Genomic DNA, 20,118 nt, shown 5'->3' with positions numbered 1-20,118 from the left:
GCCATCCGGATGTCTTCTTTAGAGAAGTGTCTATTCATGTTTTCTGCCCATTTCTTCACTGGGTTATTTGTTTTTCAGGTGTGGAGTTTGGTGAGCTCTTTATAGATTTTGGATACTAGCCCTTTGTCCGATATGTCATTTGCAAAGATCTTTTCCCATTCCGTTGGTTGCCTTTTAGTTTTGTTGGTTGTTTCCTTTGCTGTGCAGAAGCTTTTTATCTTCATAAGGTCCCAGTAATTCATTTTTGCTTTTAATTCCCTTCAACTGGTACTTTAAGCATTGGGGACAGGGATAGGGATTCAATAGAAAATTTGGCATGTTTTTCTATTAAAGATATATTCACAAACACTTAGCTTTTTAACATAACACTGAAACAGTAACTGATAAACCACATAAAAATGGCTCATAGTAGAATTAGTACACATGGGAATCTGCTCCATTATTCTTTTGTCAAATCCTTTAAAATAATTTTAAAGACAATTTGAACATAGTTTACATCAGATTATATGACACTAAATAACAGTGTATTATAACTAGTTTCTATAGTGCAAGTTTATACTTAGCATGATTGTATTTTGAATTTTAGATTGTCAATTCTATAAACCGATTGTAGTCCATTATTTTCCACCTCCTTCTCACTATTTTTTTTTTGTTAATTAAACAGGGAGCCTCTCTCTTGTTGATGCTGAAAACTTATCTTAGTGAGGATGTATTCCAAAATGCTGTTGTCTTTTACCTGCATAGTCATAGCTATGCATCCATTAAAAGTGATGATCTGTGGGATAGTTTTAATGAGGTAAGTGACCCGGATATTTTATTTAGTTCTTAAGAAAGAGAAGAGTTCTTCTACTTATATTCTTATCAAGTATATAAATAAGCTATAGTACCAAGGATATTTAAGACAGAGGCGGATGGAACACAGAATTAAAGGTCAAGAAACGGAAATACTAGTCTTGAAATTATTGTGTGTAGCCTTGTATAACCATGTTTGTTCTATACCTTAGTCTCTATTCCTATTTAGTAGGAAAGTTGTCTTTTCTGAATTAATATATATTACTATATTCATTATTTGATTTTTTTCAAAAATCTATTTTCCTTTTCTCAGGCTTTTGCATTTTCCTCCCATTCATGATGTTTTTCCTACACTCTGCCCTATAAATCCTCCTCTCGTTTTGGCCATACTCTTTCCTAGAAGCCCATCTTTGTAGAGAATCTATCACAAGCTGGCTGCTGTGAGCTGAATATTGCCCTTGGATCGTTTTGCTGTTTGGATTTTGTTGTGCCTGCAAATGTTCTAACAAGCAGTGTAATTAGGTGCCAGTTAGGCTTTAGAGCAGTGCGTGAACCCATCCTCCATGGTGCATGTATGCCGACGGCATAGTCCTTACAAGCGTTTAGGTTTGTTGTTTCCCTGATCCAGATCAATGGTTCTTAATGTTTTGGAAGATCACAGACATATTTGAAACCGTGATAAAAATTCTGGACATATTCCCCAGTAAAACCACATATTCACAATATCACACAAAGTTTCAAAGTTTTAGGGGCTCTAAAATTAAGAACTCCTACTCTAAATCTTTTCCATATACCCTTTCTCCTTCCTTGTCTTATCTCAAACCTTGTGTTTTCTAGCCACTAACTCTGGTGCTCAGAAGATACACCTTTCCTTCTCTCTTTGAAAAGGTGGATTAGTCCTTGACACTTAAGAGTTGCTTCCAAATCAGTGTTGTTTTTTTCTCTTATCGTATGGTAACATTTCAGTTGAAAGCCACATTATTTACTTTATACCCATATTATCTCCTGACATTTAGAATATATTTCTTCCTTTCTGACTGACTTCAGCTTCTGCATCCATAGTGTTTTCCTATCCCAACCTCGTTCTTAACATTATCCTCAGGTTTGTCAGCCTCCACATCATATGGACTGGCCTCTTCATTTCTGTTCTGTTTTGAAGACCCAAAGGTGCCTTGCTTTTGGGAAAGCTTGTTTTCTTCCCAGTCCCTTATCCAGAAATGAATAGATTAGAGCCATGAGAAATGTCATATTAATATTGCAATGAGTTTGCAATATTTGATCCATCCTTTTCTGCTTTAAATAAATGGGCATATGGAGACTGAGGTTAAGGCTGCCATAGTAGAGTGGTACTGTTACCAAACAAAGTACTTAATGATTTTAGTTGCTTGCAATTTACATCCATATGTAGTCTAGGAGAATGATTTGAATGATAAGGTTACCTCACCTGCTTTAAAGAGATAGTTTTTCTACAATGTCTTCTTAATCATTGATACCAGATGTCTTTAGGGAATTGTGGGCTTTAGAGGGTCTATGAACCTGACACTGGATTCTAGATTTTTGCAGATAAGTTGATGTAATTTCTTGGAGAAAGGGTCTGTGACTGTCAAAACAGTTAACCACTGTTCTCTGGAGAAACTTAAAGTTGAGGCAGCTGACGTGTTTATATCTTATTCTACTGCTGCTTTCTGGCACTCGCACAGAATTAGTTCTTCCAAAGGTAAATGTCAACATTTACAAAAATTTAACTCCATATTCATGCTTCTGTTTTTATGTTAACATTACATGTAGTCTTCATAGAATGTGGTAGGCAGAGAGGGAAAGGTTTTGTTTTTAAGCAAAAATAATTCTTATATATATATATATATATATACATACATATATATATATATATATGTATATATATACATATAGGTCACAAACAAAACACTGGATGTAAAGAAAATGATGAAAACCTGGACCCTGCAAAAAGGATTTCCTTTAGTGACTGTCCAAAGAAAAGGAAAGGAGCTTCATGTACAACAAGAAAGATACTTTTTAAATGTGAAGCCTGAAATTCAGCCTTCAGATGCAAGGTGTGTTCCTGCTTTTTCTTCCTGTTACCTATCTCTTTTGTATCCTTGGGTTAAAGTATTTTGTAATCACAATCTCTCTTAAGAAACCTAAGATTATCTTTTTCTGGAAATAGCTTGAAAAATTCTCCTTCCTGCCAAAAAAGGGGGGGGGGGAAGACCCAACAAATTATGTGTAAATGACTGAGCACTGACTGAAATACTGGAAAGAGTAATCTTCCAATATTTTCTTTTTACAGCTATCTCTGGCATATTCCACTATCCTATGTCACTGAGGGAAGAAATTACTCAAAATATCCATTGGTATTTTTACTGGACAAGAAATCAGGTTTGACTATAATTAACTCTTTTCTGAGAAGAAATTGAAAACAATATATTTTTTAGAAATCTGACCAAGCAGCAGAAGGAGATTTTACTTTGCAAAGTGCATACTCTTTGAACTGGTTTTATGAGTCATCTATACAAGATGTGACTAAAGTGACACTCATTCCATGTCTCACGTATCAAGTCAGTCATTCTTATTCATGTGAAATAAAGTACAAAAAGTTGCACTGTGTTTTTATATCCTAGATAAATATTTGTTGTTACAAAGAAGTAGTACAGGTAGAGCAGTCTCTTGAGGTATATGCTCTGCTGTTCACTCTCTAGGGGTGAGCTTGGGCAACTGCATTCCACAAGCATCGTAGATGATTCTTGCGCATAATAAAGGTTGATCATGATCCAGATTTATAGTAAGTAAGCATTACAAAATGTCCTGTGAACATAATATACATTTTTGGTAGTAAGAAAATGGGTAAGAAATTATGTTTGTAAGGAAGCAGATAGGAAAATGTAAAGATGATATATGTTGACCCACAAGGAGCCTATAAAAAACAATTGAAATATAGTGTCTGACCATTTGTTAAATACCACTATGAATGCCACACCATGTATCCTCTTAATCCATGTCCTGAAACAATAGGAAGACCTTGGGCAGGAACCATTAGTGATACTCTAGATTTATGGAAAGGGAAAATTTCTTGTTTGAATTTGTGTCTGGTGGTCAAGCCTCTGTTTTTGAGGGAGGAGTGTAGCCTAGTAGTTAACGGGCTATACTTTGGAGCCAGGTTATCTGGTGCACTGGTATGATTGTAGGTGGTCATGTGACTCCCTGAGCCTCATTCCCTCAGCTACTGAGTGGAACAGTGATCGTACTTATAGTGTTATCGTGAGGATGGGGTTAATTTATGTGAAGTACCTAGAATAATGTCCGGCATTTTGTTATTAATGTTATTATTGAAAAAAAAAATCCTCACACACAGTATTATCCATATTACATGAAATCTAGAAAATGGAGAACAAATCACCTTGCCACAACTATTATCATGATTACTTCTTTTGAGTCATTTTTAAAATATTTTTTACTTAGTTGATACCATTGTGTATAAGTGATTTTTATATCTTGCCTTTTTTTAAAACAAAAAACTTAACACATATAATATTTGACTTCATCTTTACTGCTAGACACTTGAGTCACCATTTGTCTCTTAAAAAAAATGTCTCAGTAGAAATTTAGGGTCTTAAATGTTTTGTTATAGTATGAACTTCTTCATAAGAATGCTTCTCAGAAATGAAGACTGTTATCTTTTGTGATTTAGTACACATTTCTAAATTGCCCTTCAGGTATGTGGTAATCATTTGTAATGCCAGTTGAAATACAGGTGCGTGCCAGTTGAATTGCAGTTTCACTAGAGTGGAGTGTTAAAACAGTCTCATTATTTGAAATGCTAAGAACATTTCATAATGTTGTATCTTTGATTAATATCACAGCCAGAGGTGTAAGGAAGGGCAGCCTTCTTTGATGAAAACAAAACTTCCAAGTGGCCTTGGAAGGATAGACCCTGACTTAAGAGACAACAAATAATCCCATCTCCATTTTTGGACCTATAAGGAAAATTTTCAAACCTCCCAGTAGTATATAAGTTTTTTGGTAGTATTAGAAATAATAGGACAATGAGAAATCTGCTTTTATGTGCCCATAATTTTTAGCTCAGTTTGTGTGTGTTTCTTAAACTCTTTTTGAGATTCACACCCCAAAGCCTAGCTCATGTTTTCATGCTATAGCCTTTTCTCCCTAAGCCTGTACCTGGCACTCCGTGCTTCCGCTGTCCAAAAGTGGTTTCGGCAAGTCAAACGTGCTATACTGCCTCTTGTCTCTGGGCCTTTGCGGATGCTGTTTTCTTGACTGGAAGAACACTCTTGCCTTTCCACCTCCTCGATTTATTGCTATTCATCCTTCAGGTCTCAATGTGCCCATTGCTTGCTCCAGGAAGCTCCAGAAAGGCAGAGATCATGGCTATATGAATCACTTTTGTGACTTTAGCACCCTGTAGGCACACAAAATTTTTTTGAATGAATAGATTTTAGTTTGTAATTAAGTCACTCAATATCAAATCTCACTGTAAAAAGTTTTAGGAAAAGAACATTTGGAGCCTGATGAAATGATATCTTCTTTTCCCTTCATTTGGAAATATTCTTGCTAAAGGGGAATATACAAAATGTACTATAATATAATTGGTTTAATCTGGAGCTGGAACTGAGCCAATAGATGATGAAAGCAGTGTCTGTTACTTTCTCTTCTCAACTGTTACTTCCCTTGCTGCTGCTGTTTTAATTCCTGGCAGTTCCAGTTCTGAGTGCCCACACTGAAAATGTTCTGTCCTCCCAAAAAATTGTGTTGACCCTGAGGACAGTTGAGTCTTCTTGGTTCTTAATGCTCAAGAGAGAAGCACTCTTATTTTAATTGCATCTTAATTGTTTTCTATTCTCAAAAGAAATGTAGCAGAGACAGTGACTCTAGAGGCTAATTTTTTGACTTTAGTACATTGTGTTAACGTGGTGGTTTGTTAAATCTGTAGTATATTTTCATGTGTTGTAAGGCCAGGTTGGTGGCTTAGTACATAGCATTCAGTCAAATATAGGAATTTATATTTAATCAAGATTTTTGTCACTCTTCCCCACATACATGAATTTGCAATGATTAACAGTTGTTGTGCATAAGAAAGTCTGAAAGGGGCCATTTTTTCAGGCCACATATTGAGGAAATTACACTAAAATAGTGTCTTTCTCTCCCTTCCCTTCCTTTTTCTCTCTCCCCTTTTCCCTCTCTGTCCCCTCCCTCATCCATATCTTACTCAGACCTAAGCTCTTTAACTATAGGAAATCTTTATATTACATCTAACTTGAAACATGATATCACTGTGCCAGAAATATTTATCTGAAACTAAAAGACATGTCATTGTCTTTGAATGAAAGGCATTTGGAAAAAAAATAAATAAATAAGGAAGGGCATATAATTAAGGTATTTATCATGTGCCATCCTTTGAGCTTGCCTGTTTCCCCTAGTAAAATAAAGGAGAATAAAAGGGTATTGGAGAAAGGAATGCTTTTGAACAAGAGGGGATGCAGTTTAAATGCATGTATCATGCTAACCCTCTGGAGCAAGCTACACAGGAAAATTTTCAACTTTGTTGTAAAAGCTTGTTTTTTGTTTCTGTGCTTCAATGTTTCTGTTTAAAACAGTAGTTGATTTTCAAAACTCATTGACAAATGGTTTTTAAAATCACTACTAAATTACTTCATCTGCTTCTGCCATATAAGATTGGAGTTACTCTTTTTTAATACTCAATGGACTGTGAAAATTGAACTCTTAATCTGTTAATGATTATAATGAATTAAAAACATATGAGGGTAGCCTCATCCACTTTTGAGCTGCAGGATGTAGTTACCTCCCTTGTGTGCAAAGCTATTATTTTTTGATACCTGTGGTTTTAAGGTCCTTCATTCTGGATCATTCAGAAGACCTGAAAGAGGCTAGTATGTTGATTCTTTAAATGATAGCTCTTCTCTCCATGCTGTTGGCTGCACTGCTTTATATTCTGTCATCGAGATGACAGTAACAATTTCAAGTACACTCCCAGCTGCCCCTCTCCTCTCTACTGCCTGGAATTGGCTAAGTTTATAACATGGCAAATTGCTTACAGCCAAAATACACTGTATTTCAGTATTGTCCTACATCCATCCAGTGGAAGAATTGCCATACTTATCATTTCTTGCCTCCATTTTTGGGGAAAGGGAGATTTGGAGCTCTTTAGTCCTTCTTCCCAAGGGCCTTTCTTGATAAAAGCTTGACAGGAAATTGTGTTTGTAACCTGGAAAATGTCAATATTTTTGCCATACTTAATGATAAAGTTAATTTCGTTAGTCATCATTTTGTTAAAATAGCTCCAACCTGGAGCAGCTACTTTGTCATCACAATTATTCCTTAGAACTTCCTTCTGCTCTACAAAAAGAAATAAATCCTATTAACGTAATCGATCTTTCCCATCTGCTGCTGTATCAGCAATATGGGAAATTTTTTTTTCAACGTTTTTTATTTATTTTTGAGACAGAGAGAGACAGAGCATGAACGGGGGAGGGGCAGAGAGAGAGGGAGACACAGAATCGGAAACAGGCTCCAGGCTCCGAGCCATCAGCCCAGAGCCTGACGCGGGGCTCGAACTCAGGGACCGCGAGATCGTGACCTGGCTGAAGTCGGACGCTTAACCGACTGCGCCACCCAGGCGCCCCAGCAATATGGGAAATTTTTTAGTGAACAAGACTGATTATCTGATATTTCATATTAAGACATGATCAGAATGTAAGTCTTTCCCATCATAAACATCCTTTGTAGTTTCAGCAGAATTGGAGTACTAAAATATTAAGAGAATTTGATAAATTTTAATAATTCTTGCTTTTGAAGTTGATAGACCCTGAGACTTCAGGTACCAAAGGGTTTAAATGTATTTCTAAAGCATTTTATGTGCAAAAACCATCATAGAGAGTTGTTTTGACAGTAAAAATTTTAAGACAGCCTAAATATTTCCGAAGAGGAGGTTGGTTAAACTGTGGTAGGTTTTTTAAATGGAATTTTATGAAGTTATTTGAATATTGCTTATGAAGATAATGGAAAAATGGCTGTGGTTGAAATCTGTTAGGTAAAAAAGCAGTACAAAAATAAATGCACATCTATCCACTGTATGAAATATTACATCATTTAAGATGTGTATAGGAAAGGTCTTGGCAGGAAATACACCCCACAATGCTATCCCTGGCAGACTAGCTGACTGTAGATTATTTTCCTTATCTCTACTCCTCTTATATAATTTTTAAAAATTAGTACTCCTTTATTTATTTATTTGAGAGAGACCATGCAGGTGGTGGGGAGGAGCAGAGGGACAGAGAAAGAATCTTAAGCAGGCTATGAGCTCAGCACAGAGTCTCATGTAGGGCTCGAATCTACAACCCCTGGGATCATGACCTAAGCTGAAATCAAGAGTCAGACACTCAACCAGCTGAGCCACCCAGGCACCCCTCATACTCTTTACTTTAAGAGGACTACTCCTGAAACCATTATTAGCCTACATGTTAACTAATTTGGCTTTAAATAAAATTAAAAAAAAAAAAATTGGGAGGAAAACTTATAAACATCTTTCAAACCCTATGTAGATTTCTTTTGAAAACATTTGCCGTGGCATAGTTATCTTATTCACTTATTTAGTAACTCACCAAGTATTTTTTGAGTACCTGCTAAGAGCAGTGTTCTGGGCACTGAGGGATTAGCATTAAACAGAATGGTAAGTTCATGGACCTATATTCTAATAAATAGTAAATCTTAAGATGCTTAGATGCATACCCTTAACTATTATATTAAATCCAAGCCTTGTTGCCAACTTTAAAGGACATTTCTTGATTAGTAACTTGGTTAGTTAAAAATTCCTACATAGATTTTGTAGTCAGGTTTTATAGTAATATATTTTTGTCATCTTGTATTTTATAGCTCCTTATTAATTGAAATCATTCTATATAAATTTCTATGAATTCTCTCAACATTTATATATGTAATGGTAGGGGCCCCAAAAGTGCATATCACCATATTTTCTTTTTCTAGCAGTAACATTTATATGATATTCTACTTGCCTGACTATATTAAATTGTAAGATTTTTGACAGAAGGGATATATCTGTCCAGTTCACCATTAAATAAATAATTGTTAATGAATGGTGATCTTTGCTAACATTAAAATAACTGCACTGGGAGGCAGACATTTAGTTTCTTAGTAAAATAATTAAATGTAAAAACATCCTATATTAACTTTGAAACAAACAAAATGTCCATTTAATACTTTTTCTTCCCCTGTTATCTTCTCTCTCTCTCTCTCTCTCTCTCTCTCTCTCTCTCTCTCTCTCTCTCTCTGTCTCTCTCATTCTTTGGTCTGTATTAGGTGTCATCAATCTTACAGAAGAAGTGCAGTGGATCAAAGTCAATACAAACATGAATGGCTATTATATTGTACACTATGCAGATGATGACTGGGAAGCACTAATCAAACAGTTGAAAACGAATCCTTATGTCCTGAGTGACAAAGACCGAGCCAACCTCATCAACAACATCTTTGAACTTGCAGGGTAGAGTGTGCTTGGTTTGGGTTTGTTTATTTTTAAACAAGTGTTATTGTGGGGGGGGGGGGGAAACTTTAGAAAAACAGTTCAAAAGAACTGGCATATATTGCCTGTTAGGTATAATTCATTTTGGATGATTGGGAAGATATAAAATACAATCCTTGCCTTCATTGGTGTTACAATCTGTATAGAAACATCAGCTACAAACATATTGAACAGTTAAGTAACAGTTAAGATTACAATATTAACAACCAGGACACATGTTTGCTGAATATATTGATCTAGGAGTTCAGGCTTTGCTTTATTTCATGAGAGAATTCTTTTCAAGCAGCTTGGTTAGTTCTTACCCACTGGTTTGAGTGATGTCTCTGAGAGTTGGGGCCTTCTTATTTGGTTACAGCTTGCCTCCCAACCACTCTGTGCATTACAGAATCCCAAAACCAAGTGTGGTCGTGACCGTGTGTGTTAGATATCCTCCAAATAATAAGAGTACCAGCTTAGGCGGTTAATGGGTCTAGAGACACACAGAATATTCAAAAGTATTATTTTGGACTGCTCTTGACCTTCTTTTGGTTCATTTTTAATGAAGTAACTATTGATCATCTCAGCTATCATTGTTATGATTTCTCTTATGTGGTTAATTTTTAAAATGCACTCACCATAAATTCACAGTGGACCTTGACTTAACGAGTTTGACAAATTCCCATACAAATAACAAAATATTTTCTTTTTGATTCAGATCCTCTTTATGCCACTTGTTCTCACCTGGTAAATATATGAAATAAATAAATAAATTAATTAATTAATTAAATAAAATTAGTACTCTTCATCTTTTCTCATCTAAGACACTGACTTATGTCTCAGTAGCATGACTCAGTAGCAATTTATAGGTAACTTAGGGCATAAAACCTGAGCTATTGTTTATCTTTCTCATGAAATGTATCTTTAACCTTGGGTCACACACATGAACTTAATCAAAGATAATAATATTTAGTCTTACTTTACAGAATGCCACTTTAAGCTTACATTTTAGTTCTTGAAGACTCACCATCTATTCCTGAAGTTTCTCTCAGCATAATAAGCTTCTCTCAGCATATTGACTTTTCTGTTCTTTTACCCTTTAGCCTAGGCAAGGTGTCTCTTCAAAGGGCCTTTGATTTGATTGATTACCTTGGAAATGAGACCTATACCGCCCCCATCACTGAAGCCCTGTTCCAGACAGGCCTCATCTATAACCTCCTTGAAAAGCTGGGACACATGGATCTGGCCTCAAGAGTAGTGGTGAGTCTACCTTATTGCCAACTTGTCTTTGTTGCTTGCGTTTAATGTGTCATTCACAGTTCTAGGCTGTAAAGGCAGCCGGTCACGTTCCCTTTTCTTCACTCTACTAGTGGTGAAATCTTTACTTTGAATCAAAATGGCATTGCTTACCAGGAAGAATTGATAAAGGCTTAGCGTGACATGGTATTGTTTGAATATCAAAATACAGCCTTCTGACACTGCTGCCAAAATGAGATCACATGAAAAGAAAACTCTCTTCAAATCTCAGTTTATTTCTATATAATAAATGCTCAAAATGGGTCCTTTTGCAATGTGGTGTTCCCCACTGATTTCCTAGTGGTCATTATGAAATGACAGTTATGTTTGTATTGAAGACTATTCTGTTTTAGGAGTCCTTACTGATAACTGTCTTATGGATGATGATGCTGGTGGATAGATTTATCTGCAGAGCACTAAAGGAATCTTGGTAGTGGTGACTGCTTTACTTTTTTAAAACCAGTTTCTTGATCTTAACAGTTGTTAGTTTAGACACTTTCAATATTAAACTGTTGACAGAGTCTTTAAAAGCTTGGGAAGGAGAGATGAATTCTTTGTTTCATCTTGCTCTCTGAATCAGCACATTCTGACAATAAGGTTTGCTTTATGAATCAGTCAGGTTTGCCAGGGCCCAGACAAAAGGAATCTCTCAGAAAAAGGAAGAAAGTATTAGAATAGAAATGAGAATTTCTTTTAGGGTTTTGATGTTCTTACTGGTCAAAGGAATGGGTTAGATTACATCTCTCTCTCTGTCTCTGTCTCTGTCTCTTTCTCTTTTTCTCTCTCTCTCTCTTTTTTTTATTATTAAAAAAGAAACAGCCTCCTTTCTGCCTCTTACTGTTCTGCACGTCCCCTGTTATGAGTTCTCTCATCACAGTGATGGGAGGCAGTACATGGCTGGTGGGCCATATGGAGCTTGAAAAGTACCCTTCTTCCCAAGTCTCTGATCTGACCCTAAAAGAGCCATGCCTATCCTTACCCATAACTGTAATATGTAAGTTAGATGATTTCTGAGGTTTTTTCAAACTGTTAGGATTTTTATCATTCTTCTATATCATAAGGCTATCTATCACCATCCTTAATAAAAACCAGAGTCTTCAGAATGTGACTCAGCGCATAGTGTTACTCAATAAATATTGAGCAAATGAATGAAATACACCAGAAACTGGTACATTTCAGTGCTTGTTTTATTCTGCACACCATGCTTAGTGCTTAATGTAGATAACCTTGTATAATCTTCACACAATGCCAGATAGATACTTCTTTTATTTTTTAATGTTTATTTTTGAGAGAGACAGCATGAATGGGGGAGGGGCAGAGAGAGAGAGAGGGAGACACAGAATCCCAAGCAGGCTCCAGGGTCCAAGCGGTCAGCACAGAGCCTGACGCTGGGCTCGAACTCAGGAGCCACGAGATCATGACCTGAGCTGAAGTTGGATGCTTAACTGACTGAACCACCCAGGCACCCTGCCAGATAGATATTTCTACCCCCATTATACGGATGAGGAGACTACTTAACTTCCCGAGTCATTTACCAAGTAAATTTTAAAGCTGAGCTTCAAACCCAGATTAGTTCCACTCTCAAGCCCACCATTTGTATTATATCGCTGTATTTTAAATTAATTTGTATTCTAGCAATGTCATCTTTCAAAAGATACCTTTTTGTTGGAAAGATAAGGCTGTTTCTTTCCTATCATTTTTTTTAATTGAGATTTTAAATTAAAACAGTTTGAAAAACTTGTAGACCATGTGTTTAAGGTTTAAAATGACGGACTTACATCTAGTTCCTTGAAAATAAAGTTGTCAACTTACTATTTGAGATTTCTTTTATATGCAAAATGTTAATGACTTTTTTAATAGTATTTGTATGAATTTTCAAGAAGTATGCAAATAACATTGATCTCTTTAGAGCTCCAACACCGACTTTCTCTTGTTAGTATATCAAAGAAATTGGCCATTTGTTAGCCACTTCAGCAACCATAGCTGGACATGTGCATTGTTCGCAGTTTGCAGCTATTATGAATCACAATACTATGAATAATCTTATACATATCTGTTGTGAATATCTGTATGCATTTCTATGGGCTGTGTCTGGAAGTGAAATTGCTGAGTCATAACATATTCTTAGTTAATACTGTTCTATCAAATCGTTGTTCGACATTATAGCACTTTGTGCTCCGTCAGCAATGCATGAGAATTTGAGTTCTGTTCTGGCTCTATATCCTTGCCAACACTTCGTATTAATGGTAAATCTTACTCCCTTTAGCCATTTGGTTGGGAGCATAGTGGTATTGCAATTTTGGCTTTAGTTTGTATTTCCCTAATGACTAGTGAAGATGAATTCCTTTTGATTTGTTTAATCACCATTGGAGGTACACTTTTGTTAAATGCCCAAGTCTCTGATTTTTTTTTCATTGGATATTCTGTCTTTTTCTGATTCATTTGTACAGCTTTTTATATATTCAAGAGATGAGTCCTTTGTTGCTCTTGTACATTTACAAGTATCTTCTCCCCCTCTGGCTTGCTTTTTCAATCTCTTAATTATGCTTTTTGATTAGCGTAAATTCTTAATTTTAGTGTATGAAATCTGCCAACCCAAGGATATTCTCCTTTGTTCTCTTCTGGAGACTTTATTATTTTACCTTACACATTTAGATCTATGATCCATCTGGAATTGATTTTCGTGTATGCTGTGAGTGAGACACAAAGATTCATGTTTTTGATACAGCTATCCAGTTGGTCCAGCACCAGTGTGCTTCATTGTATACAGAGATTTTTCTCTTATTGAGTTTTTATAACTACTTTTGAGGTTATTAGTGCCATATCAAATCAACACCATTTGGGGTAGTTTTTTTTAGTTTCCTAGGGCTGCCATAATAAATTAGTAAAACCTGTCGTCTTAAAACAATAAAAACATATTCTCCCACAGTTCTGGAAGCTAGAAGGCTAAAATTGAGGTGTTGGGAGAGCAGATTGGTTCCTTCTGAGGGAGAATCTCTTCCATGCCTGTCTCCTAGCTTCAGGTGGTTGCCAGCAATCCTTGGCACTCTTTAGCTTATAGATGCATCACTGTAATTTCCGCCTCTGTCTTTACATGGCATTCTCCCTTTGTTTCCGGGTCCAAATTTCCCTGTTCTTATAAGGGCACCAGTCATTAGATTAGAGCCTACCATAATTCAGCATGACCTTACCTTAAATTGGTTAAATCTGCAAAAACCTATTCCCAGATAAGTTTACATTCAAAGATTCTAGGCAGACCTGAATTTTGGGGGCGGGGGAGGGCACACTATTCAACCCACTATAGGTAGCAATAAATAACTACATACCACTCGTTTTTTTTTGTTTTTTTGTTTTTTGTTTTACTATTAAAGGATAGTGTTTGGTAGTGAACATGCCATAAGAGTTAGCAGAATATTCTTGAAGCTGCCCAGCTAGTTAAATTTCATGTTGGCAGAAGCCATTCTTACACCTGCCTCTCTCCAGTCACTCTGTTGAGAGCCTAGTGTCAAAAAGCACTTGATACTTACCTCAAGCTATCTCTATGCTGTGAACACAGGTGCTAAACTCAATCTAAGAAGTTAGACATTTTGAATATTTTCTTACTGTCATGCTTGAGTAACTCTGCGTCTTCATCCTAGATGATAGTTTCCAGTTTGCTGGGCAGGCGTGTGTTTATGAAGAACATACTTCAGGGTGGGGTCCAGAGGACTGATGCTTAGAGGGCAAGAGCAGCCTTAGTGTATACGTGTGAGCCTGTGGGCCCTTTTAATGCTGTAGATCTCGTACACTTGACTGTTAATTAAAGGTCAGGTTAGCTTTAGGTCATCAAGAGGGAGAAACTGTCTCTGAAATTGTTATTCCATTCTTCGGACATTCTGATGCCATCAACACTCTCAAAATATGAAATCTGACACTATAGTTGGATTTAGAATGGCGGACATTTCTGAGTTCTTGGATCCAATCCTCAGATAGTATTTGTAATTAATACTGGTGTCTATTTAATTTTTTATGTTGTCACCAGAGCATTGTATAAATATATTGGTCATTTTGTTATTTAGACTGCACATGCCTACATAACACACACCTCTGAATCACATTTAGTGATGTATGCTGTGGTATGGTGGTGCATAGAGTCTGGAGGCACTTTTCAATTGTGTCAAATTGTTCACATCTGATGTTAACATCTGATCCCAGCCATATTCCTGTTTCATCACTTACAAGTCTGTCATTCTTTTACATATGAGGGATTGTTGGGATAAACCTTTTGCAATAAAAGCTGACACTTCACATTTAAGAAGCTCACTTGACCCAAGAAAGAACTCCCTGGGCATATCAGTATAAAATTAAAGCAGTAAATCACAATGTAATACATAGTATAAGGGCCGCCGCCATCTTTCCTGTCTTTTTTATTTTTAAAATCATTTTGTGTTACTGTTCTTGCATTGTATTGCATACTCTGTGTTTGTAGCTTGTCTAACCCATCTGGTTTGTTCTCTTCCCACTTGCCATTTTCATTTTATGAAATCAGGGGATTGGATTCTATTGTTTAATGAGTTTAAATTAAAAAAAAAATAATTTAGAACCATGGAAAAACAGATTCTAGGTTTGAAGTACTTGCGATATGGTTTATTAATATTAAAAATATAACCTGGATTACTTATAAAACTAAAACAGCAGGAATTTTCTGAACACAGAATTATTTCTAAAATAAAATCTTTTGCTCTATTATGTTATCATTTGAAATATATGTAAAGTCAACTATTTGAGAAATTCATCTTAACTATTTGGTATCAGAAATAATTAGTAAAATTGTACCCTATAATTCCAGTGGAGTAACTGCTTAGGAACTGGCCTTAGCATCTTCTAGAGTCAGGGTTCCCTTGCTTCCAGTGCTTTAAAGTACCTTTTTTTCCCTACTGGTTTCTTTATGTTTTAGTAAACTCTTATTAACATTGACATTTTTCTCCACTGAGTTTTTTTAATAGTATTTCAAGCATGTAACTTTTTTTCCCCCCTCTGATTCTTCCTTTGTATCTACTTGACAGTTAGGAGCAGTTTTTAATTTTCTTGTATTCTTTATTCATTTGGGATGGTTTGCTATCACGCCATTGAAAAAGGCCACTGGGAGACGGCATGTCCAATGCAGCCATGTGTATACAATAGGATCTCCTGCGTTGCTTTTATGTTCCTTGGATTATCAGTCAGCATGGCAAGTATTTTTCCACATCATGTCCTCGCAATGACTCACAGGCTTTGTTACTCACACATTCCACAAGGTGTCTGTTCTCTATTTCATTGCTTTTGAAGCAAGCAAAAGTAAGTTGACATGTTATCCCAAATGTGGAGTCCTTCTCCTTGCACAGATTCTTCTTTTCATTCTCATAGCTCCACAAGAGACTTACTTATGGAAGGTCTGCTAAGAAAATGGCCTCAGCAGTTTAAAACTCTCCAAGTAGGATTCATTTTAGGTATTAACACTGGTACTCTGGAAGAATATGATGCTCTGTGAAGAACTTGAACTTATTTTCTGGGGTGTAAGTGTTAAAAACCAATGAATCTAACATACAGGTGTTCACCATACTATTCTTGTTGCTTTACTATAGCTCTGAAAATTTTTTAAATAAAAAGTTGAGGGGGGTTGGGGAAATAACTATAAACAACTCTTCTTTCCTGCAGGCCTCATTTTCTTGCCTCTTTGTTTAGATTAATTTGTTAGATCATCAAGCTAGTTGATATTTTAAGTATTCCTTTAATATTGGATTCAGAAGCATTTAGACATGTACTTGTCAGTAAAGAAGCACATTTTTCTCACATTGCTTTATGGGTTTATGGATTTAAAGTCACGAGGTCAGAAAGTTTCAACTGGCTTCTAGCAGTGGCTATAGGTGATACTTTTTGGCAGGAAAAATCTCGCTGAGTACACACAGAAGAAATTCTCCTTACCACATAGAAGTAATTCTTTTTTTTTTTTTTTATGTTATATAATTAAGAGTCCCCATTGGCTATAGCAGCCTATGAATAGCCTTTCTTATTGAATGGTTTTGCCCCAGTTGTACCTAGGCTTCATGTGTCATTTGATATTTGTTGGGTAATAACTATGCCCCCCTTTTTCTCCTTGGCTAAATGTTGGGGAAAAAAGATCTTGCTGTCCTGATTTTTTCTGGTTGTCCTAATTATTATTAACATTTTTTCTCTCTAGGCCAGGGTATTTAAGTTACTTCAAAGTCAAATCCAACAGCAAACTTGGACTGATGAAGGCACCCCATCTACTCGAGAGCTTCGGTCAGTCCTGTTAGAATTTGCTTGCACCCACGGCCTAGAGAACTGCAGCACTGTTGCCATGAAGCTCTTTGATGATTGGGTGGCATCTAATGGAACTCAAAGGTGACATGTGCTTCTACTCCGATGAACTCTCTTACTCTTTCTTAAATTAATATCATATACTGAAACCAGGATCTTTTCATCCTGGAGTATAAATGTTATAAAACCGAGTGTTAATGTAGGTGATTTCTGTGCACTTGTATTGTCAAACAAAATTTTTTTTTCAAATTGTATTAGAATACATAAAACATACCATTTACTATCAACATATTCTAAGTGTGCAGTTCCGTAGTGTAAGTATATTCACATTGCTGAGCAGTGAATCTCCAGAACTTTTCATCTTGCAAAATAGAACTCTTTACCAAAACAAATCTCCATTTTCTCCAACCCCCAATCCCTGGCAGCCACCATTCTATTTTCTCTTCTAAATACCTTATGTAAGTGAAATGTACAGTATTTGTCTTTTTGTGACTGGCTTGTTTCACTTAACATGGTGCCCTCAAGGTTCATCTATGTTGTAGCACGTGTTAGAATTTCCTTATTTTTTAAGGCTGAGTAATCCTTTCTGTGTATATACCACATTTTGTTTCCTCCACTGATAGACACATGAGTTGCTTCCACCTTTTGGCTTTTACAAATAATGCTGCTATGATCATAGGTATATAAATACCTCTTTAAGACTCTTTTAGTCCTTTGAGATGTATACCTAGAAGTGATGTTGCTACATCATATGGTAGTTCTATTTTTAGTTTTTTGAGGTACTGCTCTATTGTTTTCCATAGTGGTTACTCCAGTTTACATTCCCACAAATAGGGCATAAGAGTTCCAATTTCTTCACAACCTCACCAACACTTGTTTTCTGTTTTTTGATAGCACCCATCCAAATAGGTGTGAGCTGTCAAACAAGTCTGTTTTAATTTAGGAATATAACATAGAAGAAACGTTTTTGATGATGACTGGTTTTCTCCATGTTCCTTATTTTGCACTATGGAAATAGATTCAAGTATCAGATGAAAGTTGGGGTGGGGGATTTGGATGACCTTTCCAGCTCTGAGATCTTAATAAAGGCAGAAGACTGTGTTTCTTCCCCTCTTCTCACCACTCTTCCCACACTTGGTGCTGTATTTCCACCATGGAACTTACCACACTATATGGCAATACATTTATTCATTCTGTACGTTGCAATAGTCCCTGTGTTCCTCCAGGGCAGAGAGTGGGTCTCATTCTTCTTCCCGTCCCCAGTATCCAGCCAGTTGCCTGCCTGGTTTTTGTGGATGCTTAGTGAATAATTATTGCATTAAATTAGATTGATATTCCCTATAATCACACTGCCAGGAAAGTAGCAGGCAACTGAATTAAATATTTTCTTGACTGTTAGTTGTAAAGACTCTTACTTGCTCTGACTCCAAAAGCACCACTAGTCAATTCCTTGCCTTTGTATTCAGGATTTTTTTTCTTGTTTTTTTCATATTTATGTACCTCTCTTACAGCCTACCTACTGATGTCATGACTACTGTGTTCAAGGTCGGAGCACAAACTGAGAAAGGCTGGTCATTCCTACTAAGCAAGTATGTCTCTATAGGCTCTGAAGCAGAAAAGAATAAAATGCTTGAGGCTCTTGCCAGCTCTGAGGATGTACGGAAACTTTACTGGTATGAAACCACCCAAGGAATATGATACATAGAAACTAAAAGCATAAAAGCATTGTGCTTCTAGGTTGAGGAGCTCATTTTCTCTGGGATCTCCCGTTTTCTACCTTTACTTGTGGGCCAGACCTGACTTGGAAGGTGTGGGGAGGAGCCCGCATGTGTTGGGCTTCATCTCAGGGATTGGACTGTACAGATGGATAGAAAGTGCTTCGCCTGAAAGAGATTGGGAGATGCCAGAAATCACAGTCCCCTTCTGCTTTCTGCTTAAAAACTTTTTGATCCGCTTGGCATGTTGTCTTTGATTCCACAATTAGTGCTTCTTTTTATTTATTTATTTTATTATTATTATTATTTTTTGTCAAGGCATTGCTCTGTCCAGGCCATCATTTTGAAAATGCAGACACTTCAGTAAAAGGTGACATGTGAAAGCTTATAGGTTATACATTCATGTGGATTTGTCAGACCTTTCCTTTTTAACATTCAGCTGATGAAAAGCTAGCGATGGTTGTTTCACATGGGGGAAAGAAGGGCAATAAGTAGGGCTTCCTGGGAGGAAGAGCAACCAGTGTCAGGGTAGAGGCACTGTAAATAACTGAGAGAAACAGGAAGGTATCTTGAAAGTCATCAGCGGGAAGGAAAGGAAAAGCATGTGGGTCTCATTGCTTCTCTTGTATAACTTTGCTCAGAGAAATCCTAATAGTGTTCCAGAGATATTCTTAGTTAGCAGCTGCCCAGATCCACTTTCCATAGGATACACTGTAAAGAATCATTTTCTTTAAAGTAGTAGCCAGCCTCTGACTCAAGAAAGCAGAGAAAAGTTGTGTATAAATTAGTAATTTTGTTTTAAAATAGTAGTGTTTTACTAATAAATTTCCATTATAAAGTATTTAAACAATACTTAAGAACATGGAATAAAATGTGAAAGTGTCTCTCATCTGACCCTTCGCTTACATCCTTATTCTCTCTTCTCTGTTAACAGTGTCAGTCCTGGTCTGGGTATTTACATATTTAAACATAGGTTTATACTATACCCAGTGCTCTGTAACATTCTTTTTAGTTCTTTGACAGTCTTTGAGATTTGCCTTGTGAGTTCATAAAGTTTATTTCATTTGTTTTTATGGCTACACAGTATTCAATAGTATGGCTCTGTCATAATTTATTTAATCCATCACATGTTGAGGGGCATTTGGATTTTTCCTCCTATTAAAAATAATTCTGCAGGGGCACCTGGGTAGCTTAGTCAGTTAAGCGTCCGACTTTGGCTCAGGTCATGATCTCACAGTTCGTGAGTTCGAGCCCCATGTCGGGCTCTTTTCTGACAGCTCAGAGCCTGGAGCCTGCTTCGGATTCTTTGTCTTCCTCTCTCTCTGCCCCTCCCCAGCTCGCACTCTGTCTCTCTCTCTCTCTCTCTCTCTCTCTCAAAAATAAATAAACATTTAAAAAAATTCAAAAAGTAATCATTATGTATTCTCTTGGGAGTATGTGTTTTCC

At 36.5% G+C, this 20,118-nt stretch overlaps 1 protein-coding gene across 2 annotated transcripts in view; it reads left to right on the top strand.

Moving 5' to 3' along the window:
- LNPEP (leucyl and cystinyl aminopeptidase) overlaps nucleotides 1-20,118 on the top strand; it is a 96,274-nt gene that overhangs the window by 64,906 nt on the left and 11,250 nt on the right. For both annotated transcript variants that reach the window (XM_040447928.1, XM_040447929.1), the window contains exons 9-15: nucleotides 665-796; nucleotides 2,704-2,864; nucleotides 3,101-3,189; nucleotides 9,163-9,346; nucleotides 10,465-10,621; nucleotides 16,857-17,041; nucleotides 18,469-18,630. In XM_040447928.1, coding sequence (XP_040303862.1) covers nucleotides 665-796; nucleotides 2,704-2,864; nucleotides 3,101-3,189; nucleotides 9,163-9,346; nucleotides 10,465-10,621; nucleotides 16,857-17,041; nucleotides 18,469-18,630 — 1,070 coding nt within the window. The remainder of the gene's footprint in view (nucleotides 1-664; nucleotides 797-2,703; nucleotides 2,865-3,100; nucleotides 3,190-9,162; nucleotides 9,347-10,464; nucleotides 10,622-16,856; nucleotides 17,042-18,468; nucleotides 18,631-20,118) is intronic.

This window comes from Herpailurus yagouaroundi, unplaced genomic scaffold, assembly GCF_014898765.1.
Source record: "Herpailurus yagouaroundi ecotype Mexico unplaced genomic scaffold, PumYag 29, whole genome shotgun sequence".
NCBI lineage: Eukaryota > Metazoa > Chordata > Mammalia > Carnivora > Felidae > Herpailurus > Herpailurus yagouaroundi.
Note: the sequence above shows the minus strand (reverse complement) of the source record. Positions and strands in the feature narration are given on the sequence as shown.